This window comes from Ammospiza caudacuta, chromosome 1, assembly GCF_027887145.1.
Source record: "Ammospiza caudacuta isolate bAmmCau1 chromosome 1, bAmmCau1.pri, whole genome shotgun sequence".
Lineage (NCBI taxonomy): Eukaryota > Metazoa > Chordata > Aves > Passeriformes > Passerellidae > Ammospiza > Ammospiza caudacuta.
This window is the reverse complement of record NC_080593.1, coordinates 102,810,679-102,836,324: the sequence shown is the minus strand read 5'-3', so window position 1 is coordinate 102,836,324 and position 25,646 is coordinate 102,810,679. Positions and strand designations below refer to the sequence as shown.

Here is a 25,646-nt window from a genome sequence, read left to right as displayed (position 1 = left end):
ATAAAATCTTGAGAGCACCCAGTAAAGGTTTAATCACTGGCAGATCAAAACTTGATTAATAGCTATAAAAAGAGAAAGTAGACTAGTGATAACAGCAAGTATTTGATTGATCTGACTCAGTCATCTCAATTGGTATCATATATATTTAGGCTACAGTATTCCTGCCCTTTTTACAAGATGGGACATGTAATCTGTTTCAATTTAACTAATAGAAACATTTTCTCAATTCAAGTGTCTACAAATGTAGATATGAAAAATACATGTGCTTTGCATTCCCTCTAGCTGGAGATTATGCTGGACCAGAATTTCTGGATCTGGTCCTCACTGAGCATTCCTTTCCCAGCTTTTGGATAATGTCATTTAGAAAACATAATGAATCACAAAGTATGGCTCTCCATTTGAACTTTAGGAAGGCTTGGAGTGTGTTCAAACATGAAGATACATTGGTTCATATCCTATTTCATCACTGAGAAGCAGCAGCATTCAGGAGCTCCTCAGCAACCAACCCAAGGTTTCAGTAGAATGATCCTATGGGAAATGAACATTTGTCCTTCCAATCCCAGAAACGCCATGACATTTACCTCTCTTAGATCTGTGTGAGGAGAAGCTGGACCTGTGAGAAATCTGGGATATGCTGCTAGAACTCTTCCTCCTGATGGCAGTCTGCTGCTCGGGGAAGTGGACATGGATGGACTCCACAGATGCGGCCAGATTGACAGATTTCAAAGAGGCAGAAGAGCCTCTCCTGCCTCCTGTCAGCGAGAGCTCATCATCAGTATCCTCTTTATTGCTGGAGCTCTCTCCTTTCTCATCTTCATCCCACAATCCATGGCACTAGTAGAAAAACAAGAAGAGAACGTATCAAGCCTGTATTTCTGTCACAGTATTTATCACAGGCATTGCCAGCTCAGTCACGTGTTCACAAGGGAGAAGACAAATTCAGTGTGCTGGGATTTCACAGAAACATTTAGGTTGCAGAATTTCTTTGAGATCATCAATTCAGCTGTTAATCCAGCACTGCCAAATCCATCACTAAACCATGCCCCTCAGTGCCACATCTAAATATCTTTTAAACATTTCCAGGGATGGTGACTCAACCACTTCCCTGGGCAGCCACTACAAATGCTCAATAACCCTTTCATGGAAAAAAAAAATCCTGATAACCAAATGAATGACTTCTTTATATCACAAGACTGATTTAAAAATTAAAATTAAAAATTAAATATAAATAAGAAACTACCTGAACCCAGATTACCTTTAAAATGGATCTGTGGAAGAATAGAGCAAGAAGCTGAACAAGATCATAGTGCACATAACCCTCTTTCTTCTCAATGCCAATAATATTGGGTGGATGGTAAGGTTTATCCTTTGTGTAATCCACATGTTTATTCCAAGGAAAGAAGCCAAACTGGAAAAAGTATTTGATGACAATGGCCACCTGTTCAGAAACACAACACACTTCTGGTGTTTTATAAGCATGTCAGATATAATAGCCTCATGACAGTAAGAGGGATAAAATATATCTACTTTGTCAGTTTTATGAGAACATAAACAAGCATACTCATTACTACAGAGGCATAACACTTCACATTTCTCCAGTAATAAAGTCAATCAAAATTCAGCAGCAGATGATACTCAGTGGTACTTGAGATATCACAAGCAGTGAATTCTGTTTCTTGATTAACCATTACAAAGCAACAGTTTGCAAATTATCTGTTCTTGTGAGAACTGCTTTACGTGCCAGGAAGGATATTGCTCATTGTAATGAAGGAAATAACTAACATGATCTTTCCATACCACAAAAATTTCTGAGGACTTTAGCAAATACTTGTATTATTATGAAGGGCCTAAGGCCCAGCCCAGATCCCAGGGATCAAAACCAGCAAGGAGGCCATGCAAAGATTCCTACTTCAGATTTCTGTGTTTGACATGGGCTTGCAAAACCAGCAGCATACCTCAGTGTAGACAATGGCTGTCATCCAGAAGCGTTTGCTTGGCCGAGGAACAGACAGCATGGCCCACAGGAATATAAGGATAGGAAGCACCAGGGTTATCATGGAGGCAGAGATCATGTGGTTGAGGATGATCACAAAATAGCAAACCATTTCTGACCGGGCCACCAGTGTATTGTACAGGGCATAAATAAGGAGCAAGACTCGAGGCTGACCAACATAGAACTTCTCTGACTCCTCCAACTCGTCATCATGAAACATCCTGTGAGGAGCAGAGTACCACAAATGAACTGAACATGAACTTCACAAGAGCTGCTTTTCAAATTGCTATTTTTCCTTTTGAAAAGTAATAAAATCTGCTGCTCAGTCCAATGGAAGAAAAAAAAAAGGGGGAATTTGATATTATAATCAAATAGCCTGATTGTAAGCTCAGAAAACAAGAATTTCAGAAAAAATAACTAGAAGCACTGTTCTTCTCATTTTTAATTTATTCAGAAAGAGAATCAGCCTGGCCTAAGCACTTTTACAAACATGGCTTTCCTACAGCTGCCCAACCAACACATCTCATGCAAATCATCCAATACTGGTTTGGATTCACATCCCATTTATCAGCACAGGTAGGAATTTACAGAAAAACCAGAGGTACATCACCAGACCTATGTTTTGAATTGTCCAGGGGCACAAGATTAGAATCATGAAAATACCCATGAACATTACTTGTGTCCAGTCTTCTATTTATATGACTCAAATAAATCTAAATCTAAATCTAAATCTAAATATAAATATAAATATAAAATTTCGTATACATTCATAATCCTCTTTGCTTTTCATAAAGTTTTTTGGCCTGAGAAGGGATCTTACTGAAAAGCAAAAATTGCTATGGAAAGCCAGAAGACAAGACACTACATCTAGCAAAGTCAGATCTATACAGGCTCTCTCTCCAGGTGGAGGCAGGCTGAAAGGCAGTTCTGTGCTTTAATATCTTGCCCCTGCTTTTGGGGAAGCCTTCTCCAACTAAGTCAGGCCAGAGAGCAGCTGAAGATGTGCAGAGGCACCATCCCCACCTCAGTGCTGGTTGTGCTAGTGAGCACAGTGTCCAAGGGGCAAAGAAGGGAACATCCTCTCCCTTACGAAAGCACCTAGCAAGTTTGTGTTCCTCCATAACCCTCAGCTCCCACTGGCTTGAACAAAAACTGCCAAAGGTCAGAGTTTCCCTTTCAGTAATCTAAAATAATTAAAGGAGAAACATTTTCCCAGATAGCCCTGGAGGAAACTCATTTGAAATCACAGCTGCCTGGAGAAGAGAAACCTCTCCACAAAGAATATTGAGAAAAGCCCTTGACCCCAAGACAATTGCAGCACAGAAATTCAATGCTAATGCTAGAATGATTAAATATGGTATATAGGAAGAAAGCAGAGATTCCTTCCAAGATGAATTTGAGTCACTTTAGAAATCTCTAATTAGAACAACTGCGCAGGAAATGAGCTTCTTCCCTTAAACCAAACTTAGCACAAGGTCTGTATCAGAATTTTTAGGCTAGTTCTGAAACAAAACCCCAAAGTAATAACAAAATTTTACACACTGTGATCAACAATTTTTCCTGGTCGAGGATTCTTACTTGTTCAGGAGCAGCTCACTAGCTGTGAGCTCGTGTGTCAGTGGGGGCAGAATCCTGTCGAGTTTGTCTGTCCGGCTGTCGTCCGGGCTCACCATCATGAGGCTCTTCCCAGCTGAGTCATCTGGGGAGCCAAAGGGAAGGTGTTCAAAGCTGACAGCTTTGCTGTAGGAAGGTGGAGCTTCTGCATTGCTGTCCACTGTGGAGTACAACGGCACATCGGTGTCAGGAGTATATGCAGCTCCTTCTGAATCCAGGCTGTAATCTTCCACTTCCTCTTCCTCCAACCTTGATGCAGAATGAGCTCCTTCTTCTTCATGCTCCCCTTCTACTTCCTCAATGGTTTCTGTGGTTCCCTGACGGGAATAGAGCATGGTGACCTGTGTGGGTTCACTGTTGGAGATTGATGAAGAGAGTCAGCCAAGTTTTACAAGACTCATGATCAAGAAAAGTTTGTTAATTGTACCTTTATGCAGACAGCTGAGCAACCTCATTGCATTCCCAGGCCTTCAAAGTTCATATGATCTGTTAGAAAAGACATCATCCTGATCTCCTTTTACACAGATGGAACATCTGGCTCCATCTGTTCCCTAAATTACATCCCACTGAACTCAAAGTGATTCACCATCTTTCAGCAACAGCAAGGGGCAAATGAAACAAGAGAAACTACACTACCTTTTTGAAAGTAGTTTGAACTTTCTAAAGAGAGTCAACACTTGCTATTACATCTATTTAAGATATGCTCCATGGTGAAGGATAGGCAGCCATGGGATTCCTTCTAAACACAGTGCTTTAAACAACCACTGTATGAGTGTTGTACACAACTGGAACATGAACTGAACACACACATATCAACTCTGATTCAAATAAAAGAAGATGTAACTTGCTAGCATGAAGAAATACAAAGCAAATTACAAAACTGTTGCAGTAACAGGGTATCTTGCTTACCTTTAGATTGCCCTATATTTTTCAATACAGTCTTCCCTTTTACTTTACCTGCCTGCTTTACTTCTGTATGTACCAATTTCTGGATTCAGCTCTCTGGTAGACTCTGATCAGTTCTTTGCTTGATTCACCTTCCTTACTCTTGGCTTGGCATAGACTCGCAGAATGGTTTGGGTATGAAAGTACCTTAGAAATAATCTAGTTCCAGCTCCCCTGTCATGGGCAGGGACACCTCCCACTAGACCAGGTTGCTCAGAACCCCATCCAACCTGAACTTGAACAGGGATGCAACATCCATAATTTCTCTGAGCAACCTGTTCTAGTGTCTCACCACCCTCTGAATAAATAATTTCTTCCTAATATCTAATCTAAACTTGCCCTCTTTTAATGCAAAGTCATTTCCCCTTGCCCTATCACTCCATATCCTGTAAAAAGTCCCTCTCCTTGTAGCCATTCTTTAAATACTAGAAATTCACTCTGTGGTTTCCCCAGAACCTTTTCTTCTCCAGCATGAACAACTCTCTCAGCCTGTCTCCATGGGAGGGGCGCTCCAGCCCTCTGATTGCATTTGTGGCCATTCCTCTAAAGTATTTTTTTACCTCTCCTCTCTCTCTCTTTTTAGTCTCATTCCACTCCTTCTCCACATGTTAGACAACAGGCACCAATTCAGTGTCTTTGTTGGCTGCATATTCCTGTATCTCAACAAGATAGAGAACAAGATTTCACATAGCTCCTATGACATTAATGGGGCCATAGTTTCACATAAACTATAGTCTTTTAGAGAAAACTGGCATTAGCAAAGCCATCTGGCACTACCATCTTCTGCCAAAATTAAAAATTAGGTTTCCTTTTATTTTTTTTTTTCTTTTATGCTGCTTCCAAACATTGTGGCTATGTTAGGTCATGTTATTTATAGCAAAGTTTTAATTAGACCATGTAACACTTATGATGATGTGTGTTTGGATGATTCACAGTAGCACTCATACTGGTTAAAATGTACAAATTCAGAGAATCCCTGATTTGAATCTGATTGCCTCAAAAAAATTGTCAAACACTTTCAAAACTGAAAAACAATGATGCAAAATTACATAAAATTTCAGATTTATAATATTTATTAAATTATTGAAACACTGCTTCCCAATGTCATGTAAATCCCTGGGTTTTACCTGCTGAAAAGTGAATTAACAGTTCTGAACAGTTCATTCTCTTGCACTGGATATTAATATTATTTGCTTTTTTGTTATAGCTATTTTCCCTTTCCTAATTCCAATACCTTACTGTAAATCAATGGTAAAGTAATCACAACATATTTCAAAATCTTTCCTGAATGGAAAAAAAAAATTTGAAAAACTGGCACAATGGTGCCTTAGTTTCTAAAATTACACATCTCAGTCCATATTTAGGGTAACTGATTAGCTGAGAAACTTAACTTCCAGATTCCAATTTAAGAACAAGCACTGACTCAGTAACTGAAAATAAGACACTTTTTTAGCTGAATAAATACAGCCTGTTTTTATACACTCAGCGTAACGTTGTGGAACAATGTTAAAAATACATTAATTGAGAATGAAAAACCCCCAAAAACCAGAACAAGAAGTGAAACAGCAAATGAATCCTAGATTATGACCCTGACTTTGAATCTCAGACTGTGCCACGACACAGGAGGGAGTAAAGCTTCCTGCAACCATGCAAACCTCTCTGCACACCACGTGTCTGCACACACAGGCCCGTGTACACTGCAGTCACAACAACGGTATGAACAAAGAACAAAGAGTGAACAAAGGAGTGAACAAAGCATGCATGAGTTAAGCACCTTGACACTATACTGCCACTGTCAGCGGATGAGGAGGACATATCCATGCTCTGCATTTTACGAAGCCTAGGTCGAGCGCGCTCACTTGTTTTAGGAACAGAGTCTGGTCCATCTAAATCATCAAGGGTTGACTGCCTTGAGAACAGCATGGTTGCTTCAGTGTAGCAGCTACAGCAGCGCAAACAGTTATAGAGACAGTGTTAAATACAAATGGTGTTATGGTACACATGGTTCAGTCAACAAATATGCTCGCCATGCAGCTAAACACTGACACAGAGAAAAAAGATCCAGAGAGAAGATAAGGATTTGTTTAGAGTCACCAGGGAAACACATTTCTGTGCACAGGTTTGTCATGGTCAATTTCATATAGGGGCTATAGAAGGCAAACTATTCACTATTCAAGCAGATATGGAACCAATATAGTGCTCTACATACTTTCCAGGGGAACAGGCTTATATATGTGAGCAGGTTCTATTTTGTTTGTTTACCCCTGAAATTTTCAGATTCCACAAGGATGTTTTGGGAAGGAACCTCCTTTGTACAAATTTTGTTTTATTATTGATATCCTGTGCTGAAACTTTTTACACAGGTACAAGCCAATTTCCTAAAAGAGCCCTTAAAACTGAGTAGGCTCACACTCCACAAATAGGAAAATAGCTGTCAGACATTGGCTAATCCTCTTTCCAAGCCAAAGAGCCAAATCGGATATGTTACTTAGCCAGTAAATGCATGTCAAATATAACCTGCTCTGCATGGGATGGCTTTTATTTTGATATTTACTAAGAAGCCCTGATGATTCTTTCCAAAAGATTTAATTTATTTCAAACACAGCTTAAAAGTATTTCAAAATTGATAACATGTGCATCTTGAAATAAAGAACAGATGTAATAAACCCTTATCTCCTTTCACTTATCAAATACAACAGGACACCAGAAACATACACAATACATTGAGCATTCATGTGTAACTGGAGAAAAGAAGAACTGGATGAGTTATGAGAAAGAAAGTATATAATTAAATACAAGCATTTAACAGAGCAACAGGAAAGAAGCAAATACATTAATGACATATGGTAGGTAAAAAGATTATTTCTCCTGTAAAAATCTTTGACAAACACAGATGTGGATGAAAAGAGTTGAGTGGTCTGATGTTTTACCACATGCAGTGACCTGCCTGAGTCTCTCAGATACAATGAAAGAAGAAAAGATCCCAGAATTCAGGATTTACACTCTACTTTTCTTCATTTGACTCCATTTGTATTACACCTGAGCTGTGGCAGCAGGAGATTTGCTTCCTTGGCAAGCATGATGTTTGTCCAGGGGCACAGAGAATTGGGAAAGAGGTCAGAAAGGAAGGGCAATGGCATTTTCCAGGTTCCTTTGGTCTTGCAAGCTTGAAGTGAGAAAAAAAATCTGCTGGCATGAAGTTACAGTCTGCAACTACTGACTTTAGAAAAATGGGAAGGAAAAAGCAAAAATATGTGAAGAGAAGAAGCAGTTATTCTTAGGCCTACCCTCACTGACGATCTTTTTTGACAGAATGGCTTTTTTGACTGAGGCTAAAAGCATACCTTGGCCTGTGAACAGAAGAAAAGAATCACCAAGATACCAAAGGTATTGTGAAATATTTTCCTTAACAACAGCCTCAATGGCAGGGGCACCTCTGTCCCACCAGTTCACGTGGCCAAAATCCCTTTCAAGGGGTTTGCCACTTCATTATTTCTGTGTGTGCACAAAGGCACATGAGGCCCTCCAGACAAAGCCTGGAGGGCTGTATGCATGGTTATGGTTTATGGCCAGGGGGGACCAGGGGGCCTGCCCTGGAGGTGGGATTCAGCACCTTAGGAGTTCAGCTGCAGCCTGGTGTTACTCACCTGAGGGGCTCTTGAGGGAGGAGGCTTCCCTCTGCCCCTACAAACATGGGATATAGCCAGGCTGTTCTATCTGGGAGGCTTTGGTGCTAAAATATGGGAAAATGGCAGCAAGCAGACAGTACAGTTTTGCAGGTGACCTTTCTGTCTATGTGCTAGGATGTTTTATGCACGCGTCATTTTAGATCTCAAGGGCTGAGTTTATTCTTTTGAAGGGCACACCTAATAATAAGGTGTTGAAGGATTTTAAATGCAGACATAGTTCAAGGGGAACTGTCCAAGGGACTCAAGGAGAGCAGCTGTTTATGTTCACATGCCCACTCATATATTTTCAATGGAAGAAACATATGCCAGCTGCCCTCCCAAGCATGCCAGCTCTGACCTCGCTCCCAGAAAAATCAAAGGAAAAACATCTATTAATCCCAATAGATGAAAACATTTGTCAAGATGAGGGCCTGCAACATTTGGTTTAAAGCTGTTTTAAATGAAGAATGAATCATCAGAGTAATTACTGACTGAGCAGCTGCAATGTGTCCTCAAATATCAGGAGATGTGTGTGAGTTGTCACCTATAGCACAGTCTGTGCATTCTTTATTTGCTTTAGGAGCATGCTCCCTGACATGGAGGAAAAAAGAACACCAACAAAGTGAAGAGATTCACACTGAGCAACACTGATGTTGACACAAGTCATTGCCTATGACATAAATTTGATCCTAGCATATCTTTCTAAGTGATTTTTCGAATTTATGTTGGAGACTTTGAGAGTATTAGCTCCTTAAAATCATTCAATGACTACTTATTTTAAATTGAATGCTCATTAGAAGTCCCAAGTTCAAACATTTTATATGAAGTTGATCAGATATCCATTTTAAATAGGGATACATGTATAGCAGAGAAGTTTTTATCCTCAGTGGGTAGGAAATTTTTAAGCTTATGAGCTCCTTTTTGCTAAACAAATTTGCCGTTCACAAAGAGTTTTTTAGCTTAGTGAGTGGGTGAATTACATTTTTTTCTGTTTTTTCCTCTGTTCGTGGGCAAATTACTGACTGGTATTATCTGTTTGTTATCTGTATTACTACATTCTCCATGACTCCAAGAAAAAATCCCAGTCAATCCCTAACAATCACAGGCCTAAGTTGGACTTTGATCCAGCTCAAACAGGGGTTCTCCTTTCATCCTTCCTTCTGCCTCTAGACAAAATTACTTCTCCAGTACCCCCTGCCTCAAGCCCTATTCCCCCTTCTAGTGAGGGAAGCACAGATAAAAGGTGGTGCTCTTAAACACCCCAACAGGGATTGCCTCCTTCAGCTCCTATAAAAGCCTACACAAAGGTAGAGTGAGGAACTGAAATTGTTATTTGTCATTGGCAAAAATGAACACAAATTGCTTAGATAACCTGAAATCTGACTCAGGGCCTGTGTGTAGCTGCTGTTACATAATTGTAGGCAAGACCCCAGAAAAGCAGCCAACTAGTTTTAGTAAGTTCCCTATCATCTTACTGAAATTCACAGGTTTTTTAACTAATAAAGAGGTCCTCAGTCAAGTGGAAACAAACTGCAGTAAATGCTCTGCCATGCTAGATCCCAATCCCTTCTGGTGGTGTTGCTCAAAGAGCTTGGTAAAGGAACAGAGTCAGTCCCTTCTCCTGGCCCATATGAACTTTGTGCTTTGCCTGTAGGATACATGAGAGTATTTACACATAAAGAGAAATGAAATATCCTATGAATACCTCATAGTGTCTACTGAGTAGAGAAATGACTGAGAGTAAATGACAGCCCTACTAAAAGAAAAAGAAAGCCCACAAAGGACGCTCTACGTAAGTCCTTTCAGAGCTTTATCCAGGCAAAGAACAACATCCCTCAATTAGACTTATGAGGGTCAGCCCTGAACTTTACAAGAAATTTACAGCTCCTGCAGCTGATCAGGAGGGTTTTTCTCTTTGGCTATCCAGTGTTTACATGTAGTAATTCCTATCCTGAGCACTGAGGATTATTCCATATTTAAATGGAATAGCTTCTGTGCTTCAGCATTCCTGTGTACTTACAGACTTGTTCACTTTACTCAGGGACTGAATGTCCACTACAGAATTTTGTCACTACAGAATTTTTAGTAGTGCAACCAAAGGATAACCAGAACAGAACCCTTCTGTCCCTTCCCAGAAGTTCTCCATTGCAACCTGAGATACACAATCACAGGGATGCTTTAGATTTAACCAGTCACTTCTACATTTACTAGAAACAATTACTTAGTTATACAAATTGCCACATGCTCTTGTTTGAGTAATTAAAAAAAATCAACCAATAAACTCATAAGAAGTTTAAAACATTTCACCTTTCTGAAAAACAACATAGGCACCTCTGTAATCACTTGAAGATATATGCAAGAGTGCCCCAACAGACAGATGGCATTATCATTCAATCAGCAGACTCATTGTTATTTCCTCTATTATTATAGCAGATGTCCACAATTTGTAATACTCAGTGCAAGAATATTTGATTGTTCATTACCAGAAAGAGAATTTGAGATTAGAGAAATCAGTCATAACTCTGCCTTTGCTATTCCTTTGTTTATAAACCCTGTGACATCTTCAAAGGAAATTGAGATGACAGAAACCCATGTCAAAGATTTAACTTTTTCTGTTGCAAAGCATCACTTCAGAATCACTGAATTCTCTGAGTTTGAAAAGAGATTTCAAATGTGCAAATGTGCTTAAAGCAGGGTGAATAATGGAGGCTTATTCTAAAAAAAACCAAAACAAAGAACAAGTTGAGCTCAACATTGGATACAACTCATTGAAGAGGCAGAATCTATACAGTAAAATTAAAAGATTTGTTTTTCTTTTTTTATAAATAATTTAGGAATTGGCTTCCTTTTGTTTATGGTTAAAGTTCCTGCTGATGATTGCATAGTAATTATAACTTCTATCTATAGTAATCAGGGTGACCAAAAACTATTTAATGAAAGCAGGACTGATATTACAGGTGAGACTGAACTTTGTGGAGTTAAAATCTGCCCTGCAGATATCCAAGTGGATCCAAGTGAGCTGGCAACAGAATTTGACTTTCAATTTTTCTCACATCATCTGACTCCTGTAAAACTTTGAGACAAAACACAAAGGTGTTGCTCAGTTGGGCAACAAGCCACTGAGAAAGATTTGTTCAGGTTTGGTGTTATTACTGGAGTGAACCTCTCAAGGGCCAGTGCTCACTGAGGAGCAATTTGTGGATATTTTTTTTAAGGATAATACTCACAGGCAGTCTCTTAACTCTGCTTTTCAGTACTATCAGAAAGAAGACAACTCCTCCTTATTTTCAGTCTACTGACATCTACCCATATGTCATTAGTAAAACCTATGCATAATTTAGTGTACACAGAAGTTTCTGAGTTTGCTGGGAGTATCAAACACAATATAATACTGCCACAGCTCACAGAGGAGCAGGACACAGAAGGCCAGGGATTATGAAACAGCTGGATTTCCAAAGCCCTGCCTTTTCCCCCTCATGTTACACAAATTCTGCAGCATGGTAGAAGTCAAGAACTCCAGGGACATGGTGGGAACAGACTGCCTCTGTAAGAGAGGGAAGGGAATGTGTGTGCCTCTGTGTGCATGGAGCAGCAGGAGCAGGCAGTAATTCTGCCAAAGGACTTGACAGCATCCGTTTTCAGAAAAGAAGGAGGAAGGTGGTTTTCCTGAACTAGTTTGAGTATTTGATTAACAAACATGTAGCTCTGCTGGACTGTAATCATGGCAGCTGGGAAACCAGGCTCTTCAGATGGTTTCTGCCCTGTGGGTATGAGAGGGGATTTTGTTCTTTCAAATGCAGAATCTCTTTCAATGCAAAGCCTTTTCTAATTTGTGGACAACAGACAACAATTTATTCTACAAAGACAAAATATTCACCATGAATGATCCCTTCCCAAATTATATGCCTGAAATCCTAAACCATTATCACAGAAGCATCCTCAGCACCTCTTAAGTTCCATTTATTTTCACAAGGAACAGAATGTCAATGCCATTGACTCCTAACTCTAGGGGAAACTAAAAGCAGTAGGGTAGTCTTGCAGTGGAGAAGAAGTTAAGCAAACGAGTGAGTCCATCACTATAAAGAAAAAGTAACATATAGTAATTTTCACTATTAAGATGGCATGGACAAATCAAAAAGAATTCAACATTGATTAGAAAGTTCATCCGTACTTAGACAATATCTAATATTACACCTACTGTATGATCCCTCTGTCTTTTACAGAATAAAATTAAATCAATACCTGGAGATGCTGTCATGAGATGCTGCTGAATCTAAACTATCCATTCTTTCAGATGCTTGCAAACCAGAAGCTTGACTGGGATTTTTATCAATTTCATCTAGTCCTGACTCCTCAGAAAGTTTCATCATATGGTTCTGGTAATATAAATGGATGCTCTCCCGTGTTGGAACATTTCCCTGTGGAAGAGAGCAGAGGTAGACACACATGGCCAAGGGCAGGTGTATTCTTTGAGGAAGCAGTTTCTTCTGTCATTTGGAAAGTAACAGATTAAGGACTGTGCAAACACTTTCCTAGTAAATAGCAAACTACAACCTTTTCCTAGAGCAAGCCAGATTTTGACTTAATCTACCATGGCCCAAAGTGTTGGGTTTTCAAGCAAAACTGGAGCAACCCATATGGTTTCAGGCAATATTTAGCCACCACAACTCTGCTGGATGGACTGCAGATCCTTCAGCATGGAAATGAGGAGTGGCCTGCATCCATGACTCAATGTGCACTCCAGCAACTTTTGGTGGATCTCTTCTAGATAGCTTTGCTGACTCTAGGAACAAGTATTGGTGGCCAGTAGCAGAAATTTTGAACAGAATAAAAGCCCAGATCTAGATTTTAATTAGTGTCCCAAAATCAAAATTTATTCATGAATTATGGACACAGATAGAAATCCATGAAAAAACCACTGAAGATCTTTACTCTTTCTCTGAAGCAAGTACACGGAAGGACAGTTTTATTAACTGTCAGACCAGATCTGGGCACACACTCAAGTCTTTCTGGCTGTGATATTGTAATCAGAATTCTAAATGTGTATTATAAGAATAAAACTGAGAATTTTCTGTTCCTAGGCAGAAATATATCCAACTCATTCCACTAGTGATTCCACAATACTTTTTATAACTTATAATAAAGCCTTATGCAAGGACCTTTTCTACCTAACATAATAAAGGTAGTCTAAAATATTGCCTGTATTTCCTTTACTAATTTCAATAGTTTCTAGTACTTCAACTTTGACCCTCTACAGTGTCCAAAACTACAAGACTCAAAATACTCAAAATCTGATGTTTTGTAAAAAAAAAAAAAAAAAAATCCAAAAATCTTAAGAACAAAATTTGACTCTTGAGTTTTTAATTAGGTATGTTTGTGTACAAGCTGTGTTGCTTCTTCAGTGGTAAATGTTGGTGCCATTATGACATCTTGAGTCTGAAACGATGGCACAAGTTACATTCTAGCTCCACTGCAGGCTTGGTATAAAGGATAAGAATTGTATCATCTACTTGCATTTAGGAGATCTAAATACATTTCTGTTTACACTATCAACAATAATCCCTGCTAATAACAGGTTTTGCTAATATACAACTAGCTTGTGGAGGATCACATAGCTCCATTCTCACTGAAGAAATGTATGCCTGTATGTTGTCAGTCATTTCCAGAGCAAGTTGATCTACAAGAAGAGTGAAATATGTAGACTGAGATAGTTTTTGAGCTGTTAAAAATGCCAGCCTTTCCCTACCCTTCTTGAATCTATTCTGTCCCTTCAGAACCACACTATACTACAGAAATGTGTCAGCCAAAACCATACATCAACCTGTCAAAGAATTATTTTTCCCTTAATTTGTTATGTGTCCAGGTAATAAATCAAATCATTTATTCTTTAAGGATTTATAAGCCACCAAGCTGTAAAAAAAGTCCAAACTTATTTTTAAAATGCACGTGTATGTGAGATTTTCATAATTTTCCTCCTCACTGCCGTGATGTGAAGAGACAGCCTTTCACTTTTCACCGAGCTGGAAATGGTATTAGCAGAGCAGAAAGGCTGAAGGCATTACCTTCTTAATCTCCCTGGTGAGCATGCAGCGCTCGATCCTGAGCACGGTGGAGATATCGATGTGTTCTCTGGAGATGGAGTTAAGCCAAGCTGTGAAACTGTCCAGCGTTGCCAGGAAAAGGACCCAAGTAAACTTCAAGATATTAAATATCCTCTTGATGATGTTATCTAAGGGAGAGCAAAAGCAACAGGGAATTAATGAGCACAAGTGTTTTTATTGTACTTTTGCCCGGAGTTAGATTAATTTTTCTTTTATTGTCTAATAATGGTAATCCAGGCTGTGAAACCCTGTCACACTAAGGAATCTCTGAAGATGGCTGGAGGCCTTTTGGCTGTCTGGACCATTTTCCTGACTGTATGCCTAGGCTTATCATCTGGAATCCCTATTCCACCCTCTAAGTCCTTGGTCCTGCAACTGTTAGTCAAATAAACAGTTCCTGATTTTAGAGGGACACTGTATGCACAGGTCAGTGAAATGAAACACAAGGATTTGGACATCTCCTGAGAGTGTTAAACATCACCATGTCCTGTGATCTGAACAAGTGCTCAATCAGTGTGTTGAGCTGAACCTCTTCAGGGTTTAATTACTTGTGTTTCTCTCTGCACAAACGTTACCTTTTGTGCTTGAACCTTTCTAAGCTGAATTTTAAAGTCTAAACTGCCTAAACAGTCTTTGAATCTGACCTCACATCACTTTGAATCATACTTCTCTGTATTTACTGTTTTCAAAGCCTCTGTTTGTCTAAGTACGCTGCACTGTGCCATCAATGATCTCAGATCAACAAGCATAAATAGGAAAACTAATAATTTATAAAACTTTATTCTTGCACCATTTTGGCAAAACAGTACACTTTACCATGAATAAGGCTTATGGATATATACCAACAATAGTAGCTTTATTTTGCTCAGCATATGTGTCTCAAGTTAATTTCTCATTTCAGTAGTTCATTTGGCATTAATAATGGTATTTCTCAGCCAAAAAGCAGCACTTCCACCTTATTTTTTATCCACTCACAAACATAAACACCACAGTAGAGTTCTCATATAATATTGCAAGTGTTCAAGACCAGGCTGGATGGGGCTCTGAACAATCTGGTCTAGCAGAAGGTGCCCCTGCCCACGGCAGGAGGGTTGGATTTAAGATCCCTTTCAACACAAGCCATTCTATGATTCCATAAATCTATGAAACACTGAAAAAATTCTTTTCAATAGTCAGTTCCAGAGCTAGCTGTCCCTGCTAGGTTCTAAAGCCCAGAGCTCTGGGTGTAAAGACAAAATTTCGATTAAGTAGCCTAAGAAATAGTAGAAAACTGTCAATAATCTGCCATGCATGATTCTCTCAACAACATCACTTCTTAGCTGTACCACAAGATGGCATGCAAAACTGCAGAATGAGTGCACAGCTAACCTTACAAGTACTGAAAAAGGAAAGCTATAATAAAGAAAAAAATTTATCTGGACAGGCAGAGTTGTTGCATGCACATTTATGTGGAGAGAAACTATGGGAAAAATTCATTAGTGGTACTTTCCTGTAAAGTGGGTGCTGAAGTAGCAGTGTCTCCCATTTACCTGAGCACTGCCATGGAGCTGTCTGCTAGCACTGAGCAAAAGAGAATTTGGCATCCTCCACTTGGTTATATAATTATTTCAATAATATTATACCCTTTTTTTCAGGCCTTTTCTATGTAATTTATATTTGGAGATTTTAATTTTTTTTTTTATTCATTCAATGTGCAAGTCTTGAAGTTGAGGAAATCCTGCTATTAAAAACTAAATGTAAAGCTGCTTCTACTTCAAGGACCATCCATTACCTCTGAATTCCAGACAATATTATGAGTAGGTGAAAAGAGAACAAATGCACAAAAATATATAGCATATATTGTTTTTTAACCCACATTCTTCCTCTCCAACATGGAACTTTTGTTATTGATTTCAAGAGAAGTCACTGCTCTCAGGTTAATTTCTTTTTTTTTTAATTGACCACCACTGGCCTGGCATAGTCTCACCATGGTGCCAAGTACTTCCAGTCCAATTGAAAGGTTATTTTACTCCCTAGGATGGAGGTGACTTAGTATACATTTTTAATGACACTGTAGCTGTTCTGGCACCTTTGCTGTTCAAAGTTTTTTTAAAAATAATCTTTTGGGGATCAATTGCATCTAAACATCTTCAAAAAGGGAAACAATTACTTTGTGCAGAGAAAGCTTCTCTCTGCCTGAGAGTGTGAGATAGGATTCAATCTAAGGTCACTAATGATACTAATGATTAAATAATGATTTATTACCAATTACTGGATAATTTTTCTGGTAATTTTCTTTAACAAATTTTACCTAGGAACAGCCAAAATATTTCAACAACAATATAAAGCACTTAAAATTTATTATTTCCAATATAAATTAATTATAAACCTCTATCTTTTCCCCCTAACTCCTGTGTAGCACCAACACCACATCCCTAGAGAAGCATTTGTGTGATTTACTTCAGTGTTTTCAGACAGATAACTGCATTGCCAGTAAGTAACAAATAAAAAACCCACCATCCTCCCCCCCCCCCCCCCCCCCCCATTCTCATAGCAGTGCAGCCCATTTATTTGAGACCAGTGCTCTTGTGAGATAGAAATTATACCTCCCACATCCTTTTGGCCTCTTCCCTCTGTAAGTCAGGGACACAATTTTAACTGGAACTGTGGGAAACAATTTTATATAGAGAAGAAAAGTAGCTCTTGATAAAGTCTCACTGAAGGTAAGCCATGGTGAAGATTTACTTAAGAGGAGAGTCTGTTTTCTTCTTTTACTCTAGTTAGAAACAAAGAGCCAAGCTTGGATTTATGATCTATTAAATTTCTCTGTAGGAAAAATCTGAATGTGGGCAAGATCCTGAAAACTGCTGGCATTTCTTCTGCTGGATAGAACTACCCAAAGTCTGATTTTGAATGAGAATGTGTAAGATCAGGAACATGTAATGTTTTTAGAGGTGATTACTGTGCCTTGCTGAATGGATAAGTACCAAAAAAAGCATTGTACTAACCTTGCTAAAACACACTCAAAATCAATGGACATTTTAACACAGGGCTGTGTGCAGTCAGGTCTAGAACCTTAGCTTAAGTTACTCTGTAAGTAAAATACACAGCAGTGATCAAGCCTGAGCTGGCAGGTGTATTTGCTTAAGTATTTAGAGAGGATGCAGTAGTTTTTGGTCCACAATTAGAAGTTCCTATGCTCAAGGCTTGTAGATCTTGCAATAGAAAATGTGATAGTAGCTAGGAAGCTCTTCCTGCATCAGTCAGAGGGGATCACTGCAATGCTGTCTCTGTGACAGACCACTGGTCACAACTGCACTGGAATAGCACAGAAGCCCTCATTTTGCCTTTATACCTGGTCCATCAGATTTCTTCTTGACAGGTTCCTCCTCGCTGTCCTCACAGTCTGCATCATTGCCACCTCCTGCAAGCAAGGAGCAAACCAGAGAGTGTTACACCTGCAGAAATGCTGGTGTAAATGCCATTCCAGCTGAAGAATGCCACAGTTACTAAGCAAGAGAGACTGGTTCCTCACCTACCACCACAACAGAAAGCACATTTCCATTTCCAAAGCACTCAAGGGAAGGGACAACCCTGTCAGTGAAGGTGTTCAAGGATCACCATCCCTCTCCTGTAATTTGCAGTGGTGTTTTCTTACTAGATAGGCTGCTGAGTGAGATCCTCTGGTGGTGTAAACCCAAATACTTTCTCAATCAGCAGTCTCACCTTCTGCTGACTCACACTTGATGTCATTTGTTCCTCTCCTGCAAAGGGCAACCTGAGCACTGCTCTGATTTTTTCCTGCCTCTGGCCCACCAAACCTGAAGGAATTGAGTGGGACCTTCAGGCTGACCTGAAGGAGCAGAGTTGTTTTGACAACACCACATGCATTTATTGAGGCCTGTAGCTGAAGAGTATTGCGGAATCACAGGCAGAAATGAAAGACAAACAAGTGATCCTCCTTCTATCTAATGCTCAATAACTGCAGCTACAGTATCAGTGGCAGAAGCCCAGTTATAAATTCCTTCTTTATGACAGAGAAAGATGCCAAAAAAAGGAAATGGCCAGCTGATTAAACCTATCCTCTTTTCCCCATCCATACTGACCAGAAAAGTTTTTGAATTTCTATTTTCTAGCTTAAAAATTGAGAAAAAGTTCAAGATAAACCACTTATAAACTGGTGTTTTCTTCAGGGGCATGAATGATTTTGCACTGCCACAAAAACCAAATCAACATTTGTATGTTTTCCCTTCGCTATCTACTGAATTTACAGATTTGTGGATATTTGGGTTCCTCAGTGACTGCAACATGGAAAGTGAAAAACATTTCTTTATATTCTTCTTCATGTATCAACTCAAGCTTCTTTAGGGAACAATATAGGAAATGTGGCCAAAATAAATAATATGTGTCTATTTAATGGAATTTTTTTTACAGCTCCACTTGAACTACAGGTATTTGGGAACTCCTTAATGAAATAGTTCTTCAGCATCTTTCCCTGGGAATGCACATGGCTTGACCATTGAAAAGAGTGACTTTGGTGAACTCTAGCCTGTACAGAAAGATAAACTTTTTTATGATATGAGGAAGTGAAAGGCTAATGTCCTCGCTCTGCCAAACACTTTGTTTGTACTCCTATATTTTGGAGATATGCTATTAAGTTCCAGGTTATGTGCTTTATAAAGTTATGTCTTTACAATTCACTATTGCAAGTACTCCCACAAATGCTTTCACATAGCTGATGTTTTCTGCAATGTGTTGAATCTTCCTACTCATCAAAAGATCTGGGCATTTCTTGCAACTCCATGGAAATTACATATATCCCACCTTCCCCTGTATCTCCCTAAAAGTGTGCCATGCAGAACAGAAGGACATGGCTATGCCTGACCTTGTCATGGGCTGGTAAAGGAAAATAACACCAGCCAAAGTCAACTCATTTTTTGAGTTCTTAGCCAGCCCTGAGAGCACTTCTCCTCTAAACCTCATCTGCCTTTCACAACCAGGAACAACAGGCAACAGTCAATATTGTATTTTTTTTAAATGGAAAAGGTTACCTACCATCTCCAGATCCTTTTCGCCTTCTCTTCTCTTTCCCAAAACTTTTCTTCTCTTTGCGCCTCTGTCGTAGAGCTGTTTTAGGGTCAGTTATCCAGGCTTGATAAACAAACTGGAAGGAAAAAACTCATTTATATCAAGGTTCCTCATGTTCTGAGAGCAAGCCATAGAATAAGCCACAAGCAAGACTATATAGTTTGAGTAAATGCATTCAGACCTGTGGGGGCAAGGAAATATTTTTAATCCCAAATCAAACACCTTCCCTGCAGATGTGCTGAGTTTTCATGTGCTATTTTTGTAAGTGTAAAGCCAAATGTGGAAATACTTGTGGGTGACCCAAGCTGCATTAGAACCCACAAAAATATATGCTCTGAACTTTGGGAATTAATACCTTTTTGTGCATATGGGCTACCTTGTCTGAATCTCTCAATTCTGTATCTCTATCACATTACAGACAAGATGCAGAGCAAAGAAAACTTTTAGATAAAGTGCTGCAATCCACTAATTAAAACATCAAAAGATATAGAGATATCCTTGTACAGATGTACAGGTAACTGTATTTTTCACAGCTTAGGTATTTTCCCCCTCTGTATGTCCCAGTGGAATGTTCATGGATTTATTATCCAGACACGGTCCCAAAACTGGCGCTCAGGAATTCCTCAGATTGCTTCCTGATTTTAACAATGGTGTTTCAGATAAGTCACTTATAGATTCTTCTGCTACTGTTTTTCCAGTTGTAAAATGAAGACAGTAATACTTACCTATATATCCAAGGTATTTTATGGGACAAAATCCTGCTCACAGCACTCACTCAGATCAACAGTCTGTTGACCTGTATAACTGCATGAAGCATTGGAATTGGGCCAAAATATTTATAAATTATACAGCAGTGTGTGTAAAAAAAAACCCCAAAAGTAGGGAAAAAGGTGTTCTTTTGCTCATCTAATGGTTTTCATTGAAAAATGGTAACTATCTTCAATTGTCTTCTATTTCTAAGCAACACAGGCCACTAGCAGAGACAGAGCAGGGAAGCACACAGATGCAGGCAAGAGGTTGAAAAATCACAGTAACAAAACAGCTCTATCTAATTCACAGCACAAACATGCAGATGATGGCAACAACACACATATATCTCAGTGAAGCTGGAATTGCCTCTCATAGGACAGAATGGTAAAATTTCTACTTAATTTTCCTTATAATTTTAGAATTTTCCTATGCAAATCACTTTGGAACATTTAAAGTATTATTTTAAAACTGTTAAATTGATGTTAATTTAAAAGGGAAAAATACTTTGTTTTGTTTTGTGAATGTATACCGCCATGGAGAGGAAATTATTTTGATACTGTTCAGAAGAAGATCCTCTTCCAAATCTCTCAAAGTCTGTACTTTTACTTTTGTATGTCTGAGTTGTTTCAAACAAGCACCACATGAGAAAATGTGTGGGATCAGAGGCTCTGATTTCCCTTTGCTTTGTAACAGGTGCTTTCTAATGAAGGTGATCTGGGGAAATGGTGATAGTTAAATGAGCTAACACCACATTACTTTACTGAAGTCAGAAACTGCCAACATCTTCTATTGTCATTTAACTGTGAAAGTGTACACTAGCCACAATTGTAGTGTGAATAAAGAAATTAGAGCTAAAAGGTAGACTTGGAAGGGGGTAGAAAATTAGGATTAAGAAAGGGAATTTGATTTATAAGTTTAATGTAACTACCATATTTTAAGAGCATACTGGTTGCATACTAGTCTAGATTTCTATCACTGCAAAAAATTCCAATTTCATATCTTTTAGACTTTGGAGCTGGTACTCTCAATCTGTAACATCCACTCCTTACAAGAGTCATGTTACCTATGGAGTGAAAAATAATACACAGTGCCACAGTTAGGAAATGCTAAATGTATTGAAGCAGGGCAAGAAAGAAGATGCAAGAATGTTTTTTGTGATGATAAAGGCCAGAAGAGTAGAGAGCTGAAAAGGGGTTTGCAGCAGAATGTGTGTTTAACAAACCTTTCACCAGCTTTCTGAGATCAATTACCGCTGTGCCCATAAGATACATGCAACTTGATGTGACCATCTTGTAAATCAGTATCAGAAGAAAATGAGAATTTGGGTCTGCATTTTTTCTCTGGGGTTGTGTGTAAAAACAGGATAAACCACTTTCTTGTGATTTGACCTCACCAAAGTTATGGAATGCATTGCATTTACTAGGAATGAGACTTCTGCTGTCATCATTTTTCTTATTAATTCATATAAGAGGAAAAATGCAGACGAGGACAGAGGTATATATACACTACGTCAGGAACTGTGGGGTGGGTCACATACTGAGTATTTGCAAAATGTCAAGTACCTTTGCTGCTTTGATTAAATACTGAAGAATAGTTTTGGGTAGTTTAATGATAGACTTTGGCAAGGCTAAAATGGCTGAAGCAAATTTTCCAATAGCTCTCTATAAAGAAGGACAAAGCAAGAGTAGTTAGTAGAAAAGCAGAAAATATTAATAAATAGGATCTCTTTAATTACTGTATCTAGAATACTAAGAACAAATTTACATTCATAAACTTCAATATGAGAAAAAGATAATTGATGTTGTTCACATTAAAATTTCAATGATATGACTCTTAACTGCATGCATTCTCTAATATTTAAAATCTCCAAGTTAACCATTGAAGGGGCTACTGCACACAATTTACACTGAAAGAAAGATCCTACATTCAAATAATTTTTTAACAGAATCTACAACAAAGTTCACTTGGCTAGTATTTTTACTAAGACCTTGTGCATGATGATGGAAGGCAAAGAAAGTATGATGACCATAGGAAGAACAAACTTTCCATGAAGAAAATAAATTTTCTGTTTTTTACAATTCTCTGCTTATATAAAGCCATCCAGCATGTTTATGTTGCACATCCTGCAGAACAGGCCACCTATCCAGAACATCTGACCAAATTTTGAAATAATGAACAGATCCTCCATCCCCAAACTAATAGTTTTAGGACTGAAATGAACAAGAAACCCAAATCCCAGCATAAATGAAACAATCCTGTTAACTTCTGACCTCAAGTTTAGACCTCTTTAGCTCAGTGCTTGGCACCAGCGCATCTGTACAAAATGCTGTCACCAATTTTTTTATAAATGAGAAGAAACAAGAATGCAAACTTTCCTCTATACCGGCATGAAAACCGGAAAGAAAAATGACCTAGAAAGTCATGAGCCATTTCTGTGGCCCAAGGTAAGTTAAATGCAAAATATATTTAAAAAACCAGTGCAACACTAGAAAACAAAAATTACTTATCACATTATTTTGATCTAGATTTGTTTTGCCTTTATTAAGGTCGGATTTTTGTTTTCATGTCATTGCCATGCAGTTTAATCAATGTAGCCAACTGGCAATGTCAGTACAGAAATCAAAGGCACATTTTATTAACGAGTTAAATAAAACTTGTCTTTCTCTAGTTCAGTAATGTTTTCTGGGAAGCTTTGTTTGAAAGATTTTGGCTTAGGGAATGGAAAAGCATGGAGGCAGTTTCTTGCTCTTGCTTGGGTTGAATGTTCCGCAATGCGCCGATTCCGCAGTGATGTGAGGTTGCCTCTGGATGGGAATACTCAGCTGGAAAAAGCTGCTTATTTGATTAAGCTTTTGAAGCTACAGACCTGAGAAATTTCTGCAGCATTTCAAAAAAGTTCTTCAACCAGTGAAACTTTAATCTTATATAAGTAAAAGCAAGTCTAGATGTAGGAGTATTTCACCAACTTCTTCACCCACATTTTTCATTTAAGCCATCCAGTATATCTGGTATTGTCTAACACCAGCCAGTCCACATGGAGGAAATCAGATAGGAAACCTCATATATCTTTTTAACATTACAATATTGTCCTGCATCAGCACAGTCTGGCACTAAAAATGCAAATATATTAATTAACACTGCCCTGAAAATTAAAGAAAATAAATGGATGTAGTCTCCTTTTGTAATTTTCTAATCCAAGGACATATTTCTCTGGCCCACTAGGTTCAATAATTTTTTTAAACTAAGTATGTTTTCTTTTTCATGAAAATATGCTTATTTTGGGGATTATTTCTTCATGGAATGATAACATCCCCTCAAAAGCACTAGAGACATTCCACAGTAGCATCAGAGGCAAGTCAGCTTCCTCAACTGTCTTTATTGCAATGCAGAAAAAAATAAAGCTTGGGTTCTTTAACCTTTGTTTTTTGCATTTTTGTTATTTTCAAGCATATGTGAATGAAGATATGACTCTAGTATAGTTTCAGTAAAAATTTGATAATGCTTAAAGCATAAGGCAAACTCACATTTTAAATCAGCAAGAAATTTAATTTCCAATACATTTCAGGAGAAGGAACTGGCAGCTTTAACATATGTGCTGGTGTTATGAGAAATCTACTTTTTTTCCCAGATGTCAACAAGATAGCAAATTACCATAAAGTACCTGAAAAGCAGATTTTTTTCGAGGCTCTTCCTCTTCTTTTTTTTCCTCTTCCTCTTCCTCTTCACTATCCGTCTCAAACAAATAATAATTTCCACTTCTGACCACTAAGTGAAACAAAATATTTTTTTACTTTTCTGAAAAGTTCTATTCTCAACTGCCCCAAGACCTATGAACAGGTAGGCAGTCATTTAAAAATTCATAACCAGGAGAGGTGAAAACAGAGAAGAAGCAAGAGATGAAAAGGTCTCAGGCAATTTATTTTATGTTAGTCTGCAATGCTTTGGGCATGAATAAGAACTATACAAGAACTAAGGAAAGCATCCCTATAAAACAAAATGTAAAGAAAAGGATTGAAGTTTATCAAGTTATACAAAGTTACATTTTTAGAGAAAAATGACAATAAAGTCTAAATTTATTGGGGACTTATAATTATTTGAGGGAGTAAAAAAAAGCCCAGCAGCTACGTAAATGAACTTACATGAACAGAACCACTGGACAAAAAATACAGAATTTCTCTTTAAAACACTGAGGGAATCCTTTAAACTAGGCAATGGGATAGTATTAGTTTGATGAGGTAATGGAAAACCTTGGCTTGTCTAAAACAAATCCCTTGGATTCTATTAACATGATTGCAAATGAGTTTCAATTTTTTGCCCATGGATTCAGAAAGATTCTGAAACCTTGATACAGCATAGGTACACAGTGATTAAGCTAGGCCTTATATCCTTGAACAGAAGCAATGTTTTTATTTCACAGATGGCAACAGGCCAACAGGAACAAACATGGAAAACAAAAATAAAAATAAGGTAATGAGCAAGAGAAAAATAAAAATCACAGCATTACACTCAGCAGTGAAAAATGGTAATTAATTGCCACATTTAAGCTGAAATATTTGAAGGAACACTTATTTAGATGAATATTTACAAAATCTTGATATATGTATTTATATAAAATTATATCTATCCATCATTACAGGTCTCTGGAAAAGTAATAGTTGTAATTCAATCATACCTTGAATTCTACACAGATCCTGTGTGCACAGATGATCACATATAACTACTCACAATCCTCAGGGTAAGGCTGTGAAATTTGCCAGAACTGATCTTTGGATCATAACTTTGCCATCTGAAACTCCCTCACAGAGGGCATTTTGTGCCTCATGTGCGCACTTATGACTTTTAGCATCAATGAATGTGCTGCAGAGGGACAGAAAGTCCACTCCAGCCATTCTAATTGTTGCACTGAGGTGAAAAGAAATTTTGGAAATTTCCTGGATGAAACAAATGGATTTTTGGTGCTGAGCCTTCCAGAAAGGCCCATTTAAAATGCGTTGAAGGGATGAAAGCATTTTAAGAGCCAGTAGTCTGCAGTTCTCTTTCATAAAATGCTATCTTGTAGTCAGCAACAGAAATTGTCAATGCAGATCAGCTGGGTAAGGTTTGACATTAGGGAAAACCTCTATGGCCGTACAGCTTTGTAAAGGCTCAGAGTAGCACTCAGTCAGACTTGGAATGCCTGATCTGGAAACAAATAAACCTACATTGATCTCCCTACAAATTTTTTTAGGTTAAAGCATATCTGAGGGGACACTCCTATGTAGCAGTTCCATCCCTTTTACAGGTCAAGAGAGAGGTATGATTGAATAGCAATAATGCATTCTTGCACACATCAAAATGGAGCAAGCGGCATCAGTCCTTGAACCTACAAGGCTTCCTGAAGAGACCCAGTTCTACATGTAACACAATTCATGGCCAGATTGGGCTTGGGAGACCCCTCTTGTACTGCAAAATGTGGCTTCCTCCTACTGAGAAAAAGGATGTACAGGCTTTTTGTGGGATGAGATGGAG

The 25,646-nt window shown here is 38.4% G+C and overlaps 1 protein-coding gene across 1 annotated transcript in view; it reads right to left on the bottom strand.

Moving 5' to 3' along the window:
- Nucleotides 1-25,646, bottom strand: part of PIEZO2 (piezo type mechanosensitive ion channel component 2) — a 236,417-nt gene that overhangs the window by 17,171 nt on the left and 193,600 nt on the right. The window contains exons 33-41 of the mRNA XM_058820732.1: nt 23,800-23,903; nt 19,356-19,464; nt 17,656-17,724; nt 14,283-14,449; nt 12,463-12,638; nt 3,572-3,961; nt 1,956-2,214; nt 1,256-1,438; nt 582-834 (exon numbers count right to left, since the gene is read on the bottom strand). Of these exons, the coding sequence (XP_058676715.1) occupies nt 582-834; nt 1,256-1,438; nt 1,956-2,214; nt 3,572-3,961; nt 12,463-12,638; nt 14,283-14,449; nt 17,656-17,724; nt 19,356-19,464; nt 23,800-23,903 (1,710 nt within the window). The remainder of the gene's footprint in view (nt 1-581; nt 835-1,255; nt 1,439-1,955; nt 2,215-3,571; nt 3,962-12,462; nt 12,639-14,282; nt 14,450-17,655; nt 17,725-19,355; nt 19,465-23,799; nt 23,904-25,646) is intronic.